This window comes from Heloderma suspectum, chromosome 4, assembly GCF_057233095.1.
Source record: "Heloderma suspectum isolate Gila_16-S chromosome 4, 16-S_ref, whole genome shotgun sequence".
Classification (NCBI taxonomy): Eukaryota; Metazoa; Chordata; class Lepidosauria; order Squamata; family Helodermatidae; genus Heloderma; species Heloderma suspectum.
Window position 1 is genome coordinate 286,932,942 of NC_139461.1, and position 14,919 is coordinate 286,947,860.

Consider the following 14,919-nt stretch of genomic DNA (forward strand, 5'->3'; position numbering starts at 1 on the left):
AAGGAACCCAAGTCGGCTTACATTATCCTCCTCCTCTCCGTTGTATCCTCACAACAACAACCCTGTGAGGTAGGTTGGGCTGAGAGTCTGTGACTGGCCCAAAGTCACCCAGTGAGCTTCCATGGCCAAGTGGGGACTAGAACCCAGATCTCCCGGCTCCCAGTCTGTCACTCTCACCACTACACTACACTGGCTCTCTTTTGAACCACTATGCCAAAGTGGCTCTCTTTTGAACCACTATGCAAAACCTCTGTTATCCTTCTAAATTCACACTTCTCCAAATTTTGCAATGGAATTCTCCAATCAAATATGCATACACAAATGCATATATTAGAGAAAATAACATTAAAAATGCAGTCTATTAGGAAAATTGCTTGGGAAAAAAGGTGTATATTAGGCAAAAATGCATACAAAATGCTGAAGAAATATGCACAGAAAATGCTAAAAAATTCTTATGCGATTTTTAAAAAATTCTCAGCGTTTGGGAAAAACTGAATTTGAGACTGGAGAAATTCTCAAAGTATGAGATGAATCGAACTTAAGACTGGAAAATAAGAAACTGAGAGAAACCAAAATTGATAGATTTGTCGTTCTCTAACACAGGGAGAGAGAGAGAACAGGTGCAAGCTCAGAATACAAGGAATAACACTGTGTGGTATAGTGGACGCAGTGGTAGACTTGGACCTAGAAGACCCGTGTTCAAATCCCTCCTAAGCTATGAAACGCATTGGGTGATCTTGGGCAATAGCTCATTCTTCTGCACTGTTTTAAAAGCAAAGTAGATGTTTGGTTCTTTTGGTTAAAGCTATTATAGAAAAACAAAACAGTCCTACGACAATCTATTATCAGTGGTGACGTAATAATAATAGGAGCATATGTCCGCAATGATATTTAAATGCAGATTTCAATATGTACGAGCGGCTGGCACTGCATCACAACATCTGGAGAAGCACCAAATCCAGCGAAGAACTAAATTCTGATCCACAGATTAGTGTGAGAGGCATGAATCAGCTCATTTTGTATGGGGATTTGTAAAGACCAGATTTCTCCAGCATCTCAACCGAGGACTGGAGGTGAGAGCGGGGGGCAAGTGGCTCCTATATCATTGGGTCAGTAAATCTGCTCTGGGTTCCAGTCAGAACTCTAAAGGAGCTATCCAAAGTGCTGAACCCCACTGCCAAATTGGGTTCAACACCTTGGATAGCTCCTTTACAGTTCTGACTGGTTCTGACTGAAACCCTGACCAGATTCACCACCCCACTGACATAGGAGCCACCAGCCTCCACCGTTTGGGGCAGCAGCTAGATTCGGTGCAGTCACTCCGTCTGTCTGAGCAAAAGCAGGGCCTTTGGTTTTCACACAGCTCTCTCCCTCTCTGCCCCAACCACTTGCATGGTGCACTCCTTTTGAAACTCGAGAGAGTTTCAAAAGGAGTTTGTGATATCGCATGAGGGGCAAATGAAGAAGAAAAAAAAGTCCTGCTAGAGGCATGCATGCCGTTAGGGCAGGAGTGGGCAACCTGTAGCTTTAGAGTTGTATGTAGTCCTGAGACTAAATTCAAAAGCCCTCTGCAAGCAATCAGTTCTGGCTCCAGCAATAACAATCTAGTGCTGTGCCAAAAATTTCTCCCACATTTTTTTCAACAATTCTCATTCAATTTGACAGAAGAGAAATTGCATTCGAAAAGAAATTCAGTGGTGAAGAAATTTAGGAGAAATCTTCATGGCTTTGGTTTGGGTTTCTTGGGCTTCCCTTACTTAGGACGTGGCTGACGAGTGAGCACAAGTGTCCTGTTTTTCACTGTACAATCATCTCTCTGGCAGCCTGTAGCCTCCTCAGGTTCCTACACTTCAATGAAAGCCCAGTTTAAGGCATTGTGAGGTAATTCCTCCCATAGGGCTTTTTCAGATCAGGATGTGCAGGCAGCCCGGGAGGCTAGCTGTGATTAGGTAAGCTCAAAAACACCACAAAAATACATTATAACACATCCTGAAAAAGGAAGCCCCTTTTGTGGGGAAGAAAACTTTCAGGAAATTGGAGGACAGGTTTTGGCAGAGCACTAACTCCACCTCATCCCTGGAGCTGGACACAACACTGCCCCCACCCCCAGTCACACTTGCACTGTGGTGGATGTAAATTGAGGGCCAGCCTACCAAGACAACAATGCTTTTGCAGCATGAAACCCTCCAAAATAAAAAAGAAACTGTGCTACAAGCCTGCGGATGGGGAGCCCTACCTTGGAGAAACTGTGGAGAATTTCTCCTCTCACTGGAGAAATTCAGTGAAAATGTCTCCCACATTTCTCTGCCCACAAATAAGGTGGAGAATTTTGAGAGGACACACGCACAGCTCTATAACAATCTGTCCCTTCCCCTGGAAGGGAGAGAGAGAAGGAGGGAGAAGTAGGTGGCAGAAAGAGAGACCATGTGGAAAAAAGAGTGTCAAAACAGAGAAAGAGGGTGGTAGAAAGAGTGATGGACCCATTTACTTTTGGTTCTGGCCATGCCGACTGCTCACTTTGGCCCCACCCATCACTAACATGCACTCTCCCCCCGACAGATTACCCCTGAAAGGAAAAGCTCCTGACAGGAAAAAAAGGTCCCCCATCCTTGCCTTAGGTGTCCTAAAAGCAGTTCTCTGGCTTGTGGCCAGGAGACTTAATGATAATTAAAGTGTTACAAGAACTGTCAGTTGATTAAAGTTATGTTAACCGTAACTGTTTTAGTAGACTACAAGATCAGTTGGTTAAGAACAATCCATTACCTTGTTCTTAAGCAATGGATCTTATAATCTGTTAAGACAGTTACAGTTAACAAATTAGATTTTGAAGATTTAAACTAAATGATTCCGACAAAACCTTAAATGCTAAGAACTTGATAGATGTGTACATGGATCAATGAAAACTCCAGCAGTACAGTAATCCTTTCACAGGGGATTGCTTGATGGAATTATTCAAATTACACTTCTTTTTGTATGCAAGTAATGAATTTGATAACCAAAGGAAGGTTTAAGGCCTACGGATAAAACAAATCTGGAAGAAATATTTCTTCAGCTTGTCTCTGTATCTTAGAAATCAAAAGACATATGCCCCAGGTGGGATAGAAAAAGCCATTTGGTAGTGTGAGGAACAACCTTTTCTTCTAAAGAGTGGGGAAAATACACTCATGCACATATTGCATGTATGCATGGATACATACAAATCAGGAATGCTGTAATAGGGGATTTCCTGCATCAGGAGGGGGCTGAATTAGATGATGTTTTAGGTCCCGTTCTAACATTATGATTCTAAGGGGGTAATCCTATGCATGTTTAGACAGAAAAAAAAGTCCTACAACTCCCAGCATGCCCCAGGCAGCCATACTAGCTGGGAATGCTGGGAGTCGTAGGGCTTTATTCTGCCTAAACATGCATAGGATTTCACCCTAAATCTGTTATTCAGATTTAGGGAAACTTGACACCAGCCTAAAATCCTGCACTTAAAACGGGGCTTTCCGCTTCCATTTTAAATGCAGGATAACAACTCCCTTTTTCATATGCTTCCTTTCCCCCCACCCCCTTCCCCCTCCTTCTCCCCGTATCTGAGTCTTCCATTATCTTTCATTGATCTCGCTCCTCTTCTTGCCGCTTTTACTCTTTTCACTTGAAAAGGAACTCAAGCAGAACACAATGGGGTAATTTGATAGCTCATTATCTGTGATCTATTTAAAAACGGAACAAAGGGCATTCAGTGCAGGAGACGCCTTGGATGATCACGGCGTCATGTAAACAGTCCACAAACTTCCATGAAGGAGCTATCTCAATCTCAGGACAAAAGCTCAGTGTGAAGGAGCCCTTAGATGTCCCATCTCCCCTGTCCACACACATACACACACACCTACCTTATTAATGTATTGGCATAAATCAAGGATCAGTGCTCCAATCTTGCATAGGGTGGCCTCTTACACATGGGTTTGCATAAAATTGGCATGTGCCAGTTTATATACTCATAGATACACATTTGCAGAGAATCACTATTCAAATAGAAATACAATGCATTCCACCAGACTGGGGAAGACTGTGACCAGGTGACCTGTGTGCTTGCTCAGCGTGCTGTCCAGGTGCTAACTGCTGATGGGAAAGTTCAAGGCTTCCACTGCTCTCTCTTCTTATGGTTCTTTATCTTTAAACTGGAGTTGGACTGGACAGCCCTTCAAACAGGAGATGTGTTCAAATAGAGACTGCCCTCTCTAATGTAGGACACCTGGCCACCCTAAGCTCCCACCGAAGAGATTGTACAGATTAAAGCAATTAAAATTAAGAAGAGCAATGATGCAATTTATAGGAGGCAGACTCATTAGCAAGACTATGCAGCAGTGCTGGACACATCTGCTGAATAAACAAGTTTTCAAAAGGCAAGAGCTGGAGAGAAGATCCAACACGCTTCTCTGGATTTTTCTTTTTATGCCAGGTAGCATTTCCTGCTCAGAATTTTAGAAGAGCTCAGGCCCTTCTCTATCCTGAAAGAAACTGTCTTTGGAAAGCGACGCCTGGATATCTCTGGCAGCCCATCACAGGGATCGTGCCACATTATTCAGTGTCAGGTGCGGTGGCAAGAGACAAACTTAAACTGGTTTAATAGATATCCCCTTTCCCCAAAAGGAACCCTGGGCCCAGAGAATTCAAACCACGAATACCAGCCATTTATAAGTGAAGCGTGTTACAAACAACTCCCAGCAACCTACAGATGGTTCTTAAGCCTCAGCATGGGGACTGGGTCCTAAATGTGCCTGTGTTAGGAACATAGGAAGCTGCCTTGTATTGAGTCAGCCCATTGGTCCATCTAGCCCAGTATTGTTGACACTGACTGGCAGCAATGGTCTCCAGGGTTTTCAGGCAGGGTTTTTTCCAGCCCTGCCTGGAGATGCCAGTGATTGAACCTGGGATCTTCTGCATGCAAAGCAGGTGCTCTACCCCTGAGCTATGGACCCTGCCCCTATTTTCAAGCACTGCACTAACGTAATGGTGCTTTGATCTCTCCACCATTACCACCACAGCACAGGTCTGAATGAGCTTGAACCTGCATTTGGTCAGATTCACTGTAATTCTTCCCCTACTTGTACCGTAACAGTTGTCCATCCCCCCGCCCCAAACACCCAAAGCTTATCAGACTTTAGCTAGTGGGAGAAGAGTGATGCAGCTTCCCCAACCTGGTGTCTTTCAGATGTGCTGGACTATAACTCCCATATAAGCCAGCATGACCGTGAATGAGCACATGAGCGGCACCTGACAAGGCAGCCTTGGCATGGATGTTGAGGCCAAAACAGCCCAAACTGCTACTGACAATGGCAAGGAAGGGGGACAATAATATCAAACCCCCTCGTGTTTGAGGCAGGTGTGGGCAGAAGTCAAGTGTCTGAGGCAGGTGTGGGCAGAAAGAAGATCAGGGTCTAGTAATAAAGCTCTAGCTGATTTACAGTAGATATCCAAGGGTTTCGCAGTCACAATTGTATAGCAAGAGCAGTAAGCAAATGACTCTCTCCTACTCTGATGAAATGAAAAGCTTGGGGCAACCCGGAGTGGATTTTTGCGTGGAAGGACTGTAAGCTCCATGTCGTTCCAAAATTGAGAACAATTCCTGGGCTCAGAATTCTTTAATACCAAGTGTGTGTCTTTTGCACCAGGCTCCAGTTGGTGGATCTCAGAGTTCTATTACAAAACAAAGTAGATCCTGCAAGGGAGTCTGTTCCTTTGTGCTTAGGGTGGAAGATCTTGTATGTGAAAGCTTCTCCCTGCTGGGACTGCAAACGTCTATTGAGATGTCCTTCTATGTCGCCTTTTACTATGTAAATCACATTGAGAAGTTTTTGTTGAGAATTGATATATAGTCTAAATAAATAGTATGTCTCCAAGGACTAACATTATAGGGCCGGGGTGGGCAACTTGGTGCCCTCCAAATGTTGGACTGAAACTCCCAGCATCCCTCACCATTGGCTATGCTGGCTAGCGCTTATGGAAGTTGGGAGTCCAACATCTAGAAGGCCATAAGTTTCCCACCCCTGACAGAGGGTGACTCCAGTTCCAGATCTGACACTGGGTTCTATCCAACGTTAATCAAACTTAAGTCCCATTCATTTCAAAGGGTCTACTCTAAGTAGGACAAACATTGGTGTTAGCTCAGTCACGGCAAGACTGTTAGGCAGTGGGGGTGGAGTGCACCAACAGAATTCCCTGGGAATGGTGAGAGGTGCAGTCCAACACATCTGGAAGGCACTGAGTTGGGAAGATGGCCTTATCCTGCTACTAGGTACCAATGCCAAGTACAGGGACTTGACCTGGGACAAAGGGCTCAACCTGGTGAGGATGAGAGGGAATACTAAAATCTGTAAAGAAATGCAAACTTTACCATCAAAGTGATGGACAACTAAATGTGGGAAAGTTTAATTTGACAAAGGAGAGTTTTGTGTTCCTTTCATTGCAGATTTCTTTTAAAGGGGAGGGGGAGACTCAAACCCCTCAGCTTGAAGGCAGTGTTGAAACTGCTAAAATGGCTTATTAAATCAGAAAATGTTGCATGTTACTCTGAGAAGGAGATTGCAGTGACAGAACTTTGGCATTTCTTGTGCTCATATGCTGTAAAGTTCACCAGCACCCTCTACTGGTGACTTCTATGATGCTTAAGTTATCAATACAGGTCTACTGCCTCATTTACATAATTAGTTTCAACCACATTTAACTCTGGGTCGAGAATGTATACCCAACCAAGTACTACCACACGTTCCACAGGTCACCTAGTAGCATAACTACTATGGTGCGTAGGAAAGAATTGCCATAGCCTAACTTGGTCTTCCATTCCAATGATAAAAGGAATTTTAGTATATGCTAATCAATTACTTTTGGTGTTGTGTTATACCACTGCCAGTTTTAGCATTAGAGTTGTTTTCAAAAAACAAAGTACATGCAAATCCAGCCAATTTGTATGATTTCTCCTATTCTTGATAAGGCTTCATGTTTCTAGCCCTTCATGTTTCTAGTCAGAGGTGCGCAGAGGAAGTAAAACCAGAGATAACAGCAACGATTTCTCCAGGGGGTTCTACCCAAGGAGGTTTGGGCCCTATTAGGCCTGCAAGCCAAAGGTTTCCCAGCCCTGCCTTATGATTTATTTGGGGTTTTTATATCCTACCCTTCTTCTGTTAAAGAACCCCCTGCCCCAGCTCTCCGGCTTTTTGGCCCAAAGGATTGTGATGTAAAGACATGCTCAAAAGTACACAATGCAAATGCTTGCCAAGATCTCAGAACCAAGTGGGGCTCTTGAACAGGATTTTCCAGTGCTCTACACAGCTCTATGCCACTCCCCATTAACAGCAAACCCAGAACAAATAATGCCAAATGTGATCTCATGTCCAGGTTCCATGGAATGGCCCTACGACACTGCTAAATCTCCAAACAAAATATGATTTTTAAGTTTTTGTACGCTTCAGCTTCATTTCTCAATGCCCATTTAAGAGTCCTGCCTGTGTGGTGCAAAGCATGTATATCAACATGATACATATGCTTTGTACGGTTGAACAGGTAGACTTTTGTATAGGAATACCTGTCTGAAAAGCCAGGGTACAGTGCCTTGAGTAAGTATTCACCTCCCTTTGACTTTTCCACATTTTGTTGCGTTACAACCTGGAATTAAAATTAATTTAATTAAGATTTCTTGTCACTGACCTATACAAAATAGTCAATAAGACTGAAGTGGAGGGAAAATCTACATATTTTACAAAATGATTGACAAATAAAAAACCGAAAAGTCTGGATTGCATGAAGTATTCACCCCCTTTGCTGTGACACCCCTACATAAGCTCTAGTGCAACCAACTGCCTTCAGAAGTCACATAATTAGTTGGAGTCCACCTGTGTGCAATTCAAGTGTCACATGACCTCAGATTAAATACACCTATTTCTAGAAGGCCCCAGTGTTTGTTGGAGAGCATATCTAAACAAAAAGCATCATGAAGACCAAGGAGCTATCAAAACAAGTCCGGGATAAAGTTCTGGAGAATCACTAATCAGGGTTGGGTGATAAAAAAAAATATATCCCAAACTATGAACATCCCCTGGAGCACCGTTAAATCCATTATTACAAAATGGAAAGAATATGGCACAACTGCGACTCTGCCAAAACTCAGTGACTGGGTAAGGATGGCATTAGTTGGAGAAGCAACCAAGAGGCCAATGGTAACTCTGAAGCAGCTGGGAGAACCACAGCTGAGATGGGAGAAATCGTCCATGGGACAACTATCACCTGGATGCTCCATTACGCTGGGCTTTATGGAAGAGTGGCAAGAAGCCATTGCTGAAAAAAAACCCTTATCAAATCCCATTTGGATTTTGCCAAAAGGCATGTGGGAGACACAGCAAACATCTGGAAAAGGGTTCTCTGGTCTGGTGAGACCAAAATTGAGCTTTTTGGCCTTACTACAAAATGCTATGTGTGATGCAAAGCCGACAGTGCTCATCGCCCTGAGAACACCACCCCACAGTGAAGCATGGTGGTGGCAGCATCATGTTGTAGGGATGCTTTCCATCAGCAGCGACTAGGAAACTGGTCAGTATTGAGGGCAAAATGGATGGTGCCAAATACAGGGCAATTCTATAGGAAAACCTGTTTCAGTCTGCAAAGGATCTGGGACTGGGGCAGAGGTTCACCTTCCAGCGGGACAATGACCCCTAAACATACAGCTAACGTTTCACTGGAGTAGTTTAAAAACAAGAATCTGAATAGCCCAGTCAAAGCCCAGACCTCAATCTGACCAAGAATCTGTGGCAAGACTTGAAAATTGCTGTTCACCAGCGGTCCCCATCCGAGCGATTTTTCCAAGAATGGGCAACAATTTCAGGATCCAGATGTGCAAAACTGGTAAAGACATACCCCCAAAGACTCACAGCTGTAATTGCTGCCAAAGATGCTTCTACCAAGTATTGACTCAAAGGGGTGAATACTTATGCAACCAACAAATGCCAGTTTGTTTTTATTTAATTAACTTTTGTACCACAATAAAAATATTTTGCACCTTCAGGTGTTAAGTATGTTGTGTAAATCAAATAGTAAAAATGCCAATTAAATCTATTTTAATTCCAGGTTGTAACACAAAAGTCAAAAGGGGGTTAATACTTATGCAAAGCACTGTATACCCTACTTTAATATATTGGCATAGGCACATCCTACTCTTGATATTTATAACCAAAAGACAGCACATACATTTTTACAATAAATCAGGATGGGGGGTATATATCACTTAGAAGAAAATAAAGTATTCTAGATTGTAAATTGCGTGTGTATTGCTCATTCAAGTGTAGTCATCATGTATTTAGAAATGTGTCATAGGGAACTATATCCCATATTCAGAGTCACAACAATTTTGCAGGACACTATGGCAAAAGTCGTCCACACCTTTCTTCACTCTGAACATGCTAAAACAGGGTAAATTCATCAGAAACAGAAACAAATCAGGCAGCATTTGAAAATAATGGGTCAAATTAAGAAAAAAACAGAAGACAGACATCTGTGGATACTTCTCCCATCTTAAAACATTGCACTATCCAGAGAGTTGTTAGGAAAACTGCTTATTTCTGGGCTTCTACTGTAGGCTGTAGCCAGGGGAGCCTACACTAACTGCCCAATATATCTATACAATATCAGACCACTCATCTTCAGAAAAGGAATTCCTCAAAATCTAATATTAGGCCCCCAAAAGGATGAATGCAGGTCTAGTTATTCAGAACAGCAGGCACTAACAGCCTTAAAGCTGACAAAGATAAAAGCAGGAATCTTGCTAAATGTTCATCCTAACAAAATGACACCACTCACCACACACCCAGTCAATACTCCATTTTATATTGTACCATTATTATAGAAATGCACAAAGGCATTGCATCTACGGCAGGGGTGAAAAACCCACTGTGCACGTGCCTGGAGGCTGTGTGGGCCACCACAGGGATCCTTTCCCCACAATTTCTCTCTGGTGCTGCTGCTGCTACAACACAAGGCACACTACGAGTCATCCCTGTGCACACCATTTCCCAGCAAAATGGATTCTTCTGAGAAACGGGGTATGCACAGGGATGGTTCTACTTGCAGTTTCCAAATAGGATTGCTATGGTGGTGGTGTGTGGGGGGGATAGGCTTTAACCTTCCCCCCTACCACGATCCTGGTCAAGATCACTATTTCCCTGCTACTTATGGGTTAAAGCCTCCCCCACCCCACACACTCAGTGATGTGTGTATGCGAGTGTGAGAGAAATAGGTGTCTAGACTCTAGAGCAGGGGTGGGGGACCAGTTGGGGGGGGGGCTGAATTGCCCCCTATTGGAGCCTCTGCTGGCTGCCTGACATCAGTGCCCACTGACATCATTACCCCACCCCTGTCCATTTCGCCTCTCTCTGTACTGAGAGGCACAGAGAAAAGGATTTGACTGGTGTGGTGCTCCTCACAGCACCGTTGGCATGCATCACATGAATGGATATGGCCAGTGCTGGGAAGAGTAGCCACCACTGCCTGCCACTGGGGATTCCTACAGAGGGTGGGGTTTGGAGGCCAAGTCCCACCCTCTGGAAGAATCCAAGGAGGCTCCCTAAGTCAGATGGGAACCTCCATGGGCAGATTAGCCTGCAAAAAGTTCCCCATACTTGCTCTGGAGAATGTAGTTTGGTGTAGAGAAATTTAACTGCATGTAGAATAGGAAGAGAGCAGTATCCTCCCTCATCACACAAGAATAAATTACCAGCAGGATTGTCTTGCTTGCTGTAGGACAACTGCATCCAACATCTTTGGATGATGAAAAGTATGATGTGCCACATATTCAGGGACTAATATGTTCTCTCTCTGTGTACTAAGCATTCCTATTCCTGTGGAGCAGGTTAAGAACCATGCTTTTATCTATCACCACAACATCTCTCCAGCCACTTAAAAGACAAGAATCATAGTAAGGCCATGTTGGCCCATTAGAAAGTCCAAAAGCCACAATATGGTACTACCTTTATTAAGACCAATGAAAATATCACAAACACGTAAGAATTCTGGCAAAGTGGGAAGCTTGCTCACATCAGGCTGGATGTTAAACCAAACAAGGGTGAAGAAGCAAAAGCTGGGCATGAATGCGTTGCTCCAATGTCTGTAGTTTATAACTATCTTCAGATGGAGTGATGGCAGGGCTATGCAGGTATAACTGGATTAGCCTCACTACAGGCAGGGTAGATTGCACCCAGGGCTAGTCAGACAAAGAATAATGGCGTAAGACCCATTAAAAAGCAAAAAAACCCTAGTAGTTACTCGGTTCTGCCTCCAGCCCTAATGGAACACACAAGTTCCTTGGAAGGAAGAGTGCAGAAGTAAAGACAAACATGAATGTCTTTAAATGAGCAAAGCCGGAAATTAATTTTAAGTGGTACATTAGGTACACAGTCAAAAGAAGCAAAATTGGTTACTATAACTTTACGGCTGGAGAGCCTGTAGCACCTAAAAGTTAAATCCTATGTTCAGGCAGCAGATCATTTCCCTCCAAATTAAAGAAGGTTCTTGTGGCTTTTCTCACTTACTCAAGGCATTTCCTTAAAAAGAATAGCCCAGAAAATGGTATGACACAGTTCCAACTAGAGGTCTAATATGACCTCAACCAATACCTGGATGGGAGACTATGTGGGAACCTCATCTAACAGTGCAGTTGTATATGTATCTACTTTGAAGTAAGCACTGCTGAGTGAGATGGAACTTAGTCCCAGGTAAATATGTATAAGATTGCAACATAAGGTAATCTGAGGGAAAGTGGGATACACATTGAACAAAAAATTAAATAAAAAAAGAAACTGCCAAATGAGAACACTACTCCAGCCATTTTTTGTCTCCCATCAACCCATACATGCTTCTTCCCTAAATACAGTCCAAAGTTATGCCTAAGTAATAGATCTTAATATTAAAATATTTTCTGAAGTCTACAGCTAGGTAACACTTAATAGCAACTGGTACAAATCAGAAAGGAAACTCCCCAATGACAGCCCCACTGAGATCAATTGAAGCTGCATAAGCACAGCTGCACTCTTCCACAGGTCCCAATAATTATTTCAATGGGGCATGCACAGGGGATCTTCTCCCATGCCCAACCTTCTCAAGGAATCCCACTCTAAACATAAATACAATTACAGCACAATAATATTAATGCACACTTTTTATTATATTAAAATCAGGCAGTGGTCTGATACAATAAAAAGGCTGCTTATGGAATACTGTTGTTAAATTTTTTAATTACACAGGATGTTAAATCCTTACAACTAATATTTTTTCTCAAAAGAGTTAATGGAAACATCAACTATTCATTGACTTGATAGCTTCTGCTTTTAAATGTGACTTTTGTCTTTTCTTTTTTACACAAACACTGAATTTTTTATTTCATAAAACTTAAGAGGACACACTAGATTGTTTGCATGTAAGCTTGCATCCACATTTCAGCAGTCAGTGGTCCAAAACAAGAAGTCCGAAAAGGAAGTTATTTGCCAGGAAGCCTTGCCAATCATGGCCCCCAACCCACTATGCATGGCATTGCCATCCCGTTCTTTAGGAAGGAGTCCTCCTCTCTGCAAAGTGTCAGAACAAAATCTCCTCTCCACAGAGTGGAGTATTTATGTTGGCAGGCTGTTACAGGGCCAAATGTTACACGCACTGATGAGTAGCTAACATGGCATTCAAGCGGAGGTAGTGACCTTCAGCTCTGGGAGCTGGAGTGTTTGTTTCAAATTTCTACATAGAGATCTTTCCACAATATTTGGCCATTCTTAACAGGCTTAAGCGATCCTGGTAAATTACTGCCCTTTTCACCATTTCAAAAGCCTATCTAATAACATCAGCCATGGCCAGCTTGGCGGTGTGGAAGCAGCGCTACAGGGCAGGAAGGGAAGGATACTTGCGAGCAAAAACGGACACTCTTGTTTTGTCAGCTGGTGAAGACTACATTTATAGTCCTCCCCCTCAAAAAAAAAAGGTTGACAAGCATGAAGCAAAAATAATAATAATAACAATAACAATAATAAAATCAGGCGGTTTGCCAGCCACTTACCTCTTTTGGCCAGGTGTAAAGGAAAGCATCATAGAAGGGGCAAAAAGAAAGCAGCATCCCAACTATGACAAAAGGGAGAGAGGAAAGACTGAAAGACCCCCAGATCTATTGTCCCAAGGCCCACATATTAGGGAAAGGGTGGTGCAGAAATACAATCTATGCCTTAGCTGAAGGTTATTGATACAAAGAAGAGCCTGCCCCAAATTACTATAGCATATCTTAAAAACAGAAAATGAAAACCAACCCCAGACACATTCAGCATTTTACTAGAGCCTGCACAAAGGGAGGGATGACTGAGATACCAACACATCCCATTAGTAGTCCATACAGCCCAGCCTAGGACCGGGAATTGAAAATTTTGGGTACAATCCTTTTGAGACATTATCTTGAGCAAGCCCTACTGGAATGAATTAGAGCTGTGCAAGAGCATGATGATACTCTTGCAAAATCTCAGTTCTTTTCAAGGGGAGCATGCGCAAGAGAACTTCCCCATGGATTGTGCCCTTCGTGTCTACTCTAATAAATAGCCCTGAGCATCAACTCTATTGCAAAGAGAGAGAGAGAGCGCGCGCGAGAGAGAAGATGGACAGGGGAAAAAAAAGATATAAACCCAGGCCAAACACACAGCAATGTGATTGTGTGATGTATGCTTTTTATGCTTTTTCACAGTCGAGTTCAATGTGCCACACTGGTCTTGACAGTAATAAATTTAAATAGACTTTTTCTTGATACCAGAAGTTCAACTATGTGGACAGTGGTTACACATGACAGCATTATTTGTTATAGCACAACTTATTTTCAAATGGAAAAAATTAGTATAATTTACAGTATCTCAAGATAGACTTTCCTTTGCATGGGAACTTCCTTTCCAGTACTTGGAGGTCTACAAGATGCATCTAGAAAATTTACTACTGTGGAAAATGAAGAGCGCTTAAATTGAATGAAGGGGCATGATTTTTCTGTTTGTTTTCATTAATTACTGTAACATTGTCCTTCGGGTGGTTGAGGGAGTTTCATATTTTCTTTAGACATCATTAGACGCCGGAGCTCTTGCAGAACAACTTTGATACTATAAGAATTCTGCCATTTTGCTAGGACTGATATGGCTCTTGGATCCACCTAGAAACGAATGAAAAACCACAACCATTAGTCTCAAATAGCTTCTTATTCCCCACCCATTTTAACACTGAAAAAGACCAGGGCCAGGATCTAAAGAAGTACACAACTTACACAAGGAGGCTTCTGACTTGTATTTCTCAAATACAAGAATAACCCCAATGCTTTATAGTACAACACCTTTGCAACTGAGACGATTCTGAAAACCAGTTTGTGATATAGCATGGGGTGGGGAGTTCAAAGCATAACAGCAAAAGCCTTTGTGCATGCCTAAAGTAGCTCTTTGCTCATTGGCCTAAGGCTACAAGCTTTTTAGTTAGTAGATCAATCAACCAAAGATTTAGAACAGCCTTCCCCACCCCAGTGCCCTCTGTATGTGTTGGACTATAACTTCCATCATCCCCAACCATTGCCCATGCTGAACTGGGGGTGCCGGGAGTTGGAATCCAACACATATGGAAGGCACCAGGTTAAGGCAGGCTGGTTTAGAAACTCAATTAGTGGAGGCCAACTTAAATCGGTAGGGGCTGAAAATTATAGGCATCTTCTGTTTATTTTTAGGCTATTTTGGTTCTGCTTTGTTACTGTCATATGGAATTAGGAATCATAGAATCATAGAAGAAAGATTGCTGTTTCTATCAGCAGCTTTTGTTTATTAAACTGTAAGTTTTCAAGCTTCCTTCAGTACCTCAAGAAAGGACCTATGTTGAAGTTCTGGTGTGTACTGAATG

The 14,919-nt window shown here is 42.8% G+C and overlaps 1 protein-coding gene across 1 annotated transcript in view; it reads right to left on the bottom strand.

The window, feature by feature from the left end:
• Positions 1-10,986: 10,986 nt before the first annotated feature.
• UBE2V1 (ubiquitin conjugating enzyme E2 V1) overlaps positions 10,987-14,919 on the bottom strand; it is a 28,278-nt gene continuing 24,345 nt past the window's right edge. The window contains exon 4 of the mRNA XM_084854129.1: positions 10,987-14,191. Coding sequence (XP_084710255.1) covers positions 14,045-14,191 — 147 coding nt within the window. The 3' untranslated portion in view covers positions 10,987-14,044. The remainder of the gene's footprint in view (positions 14,192-14,919) is intronic.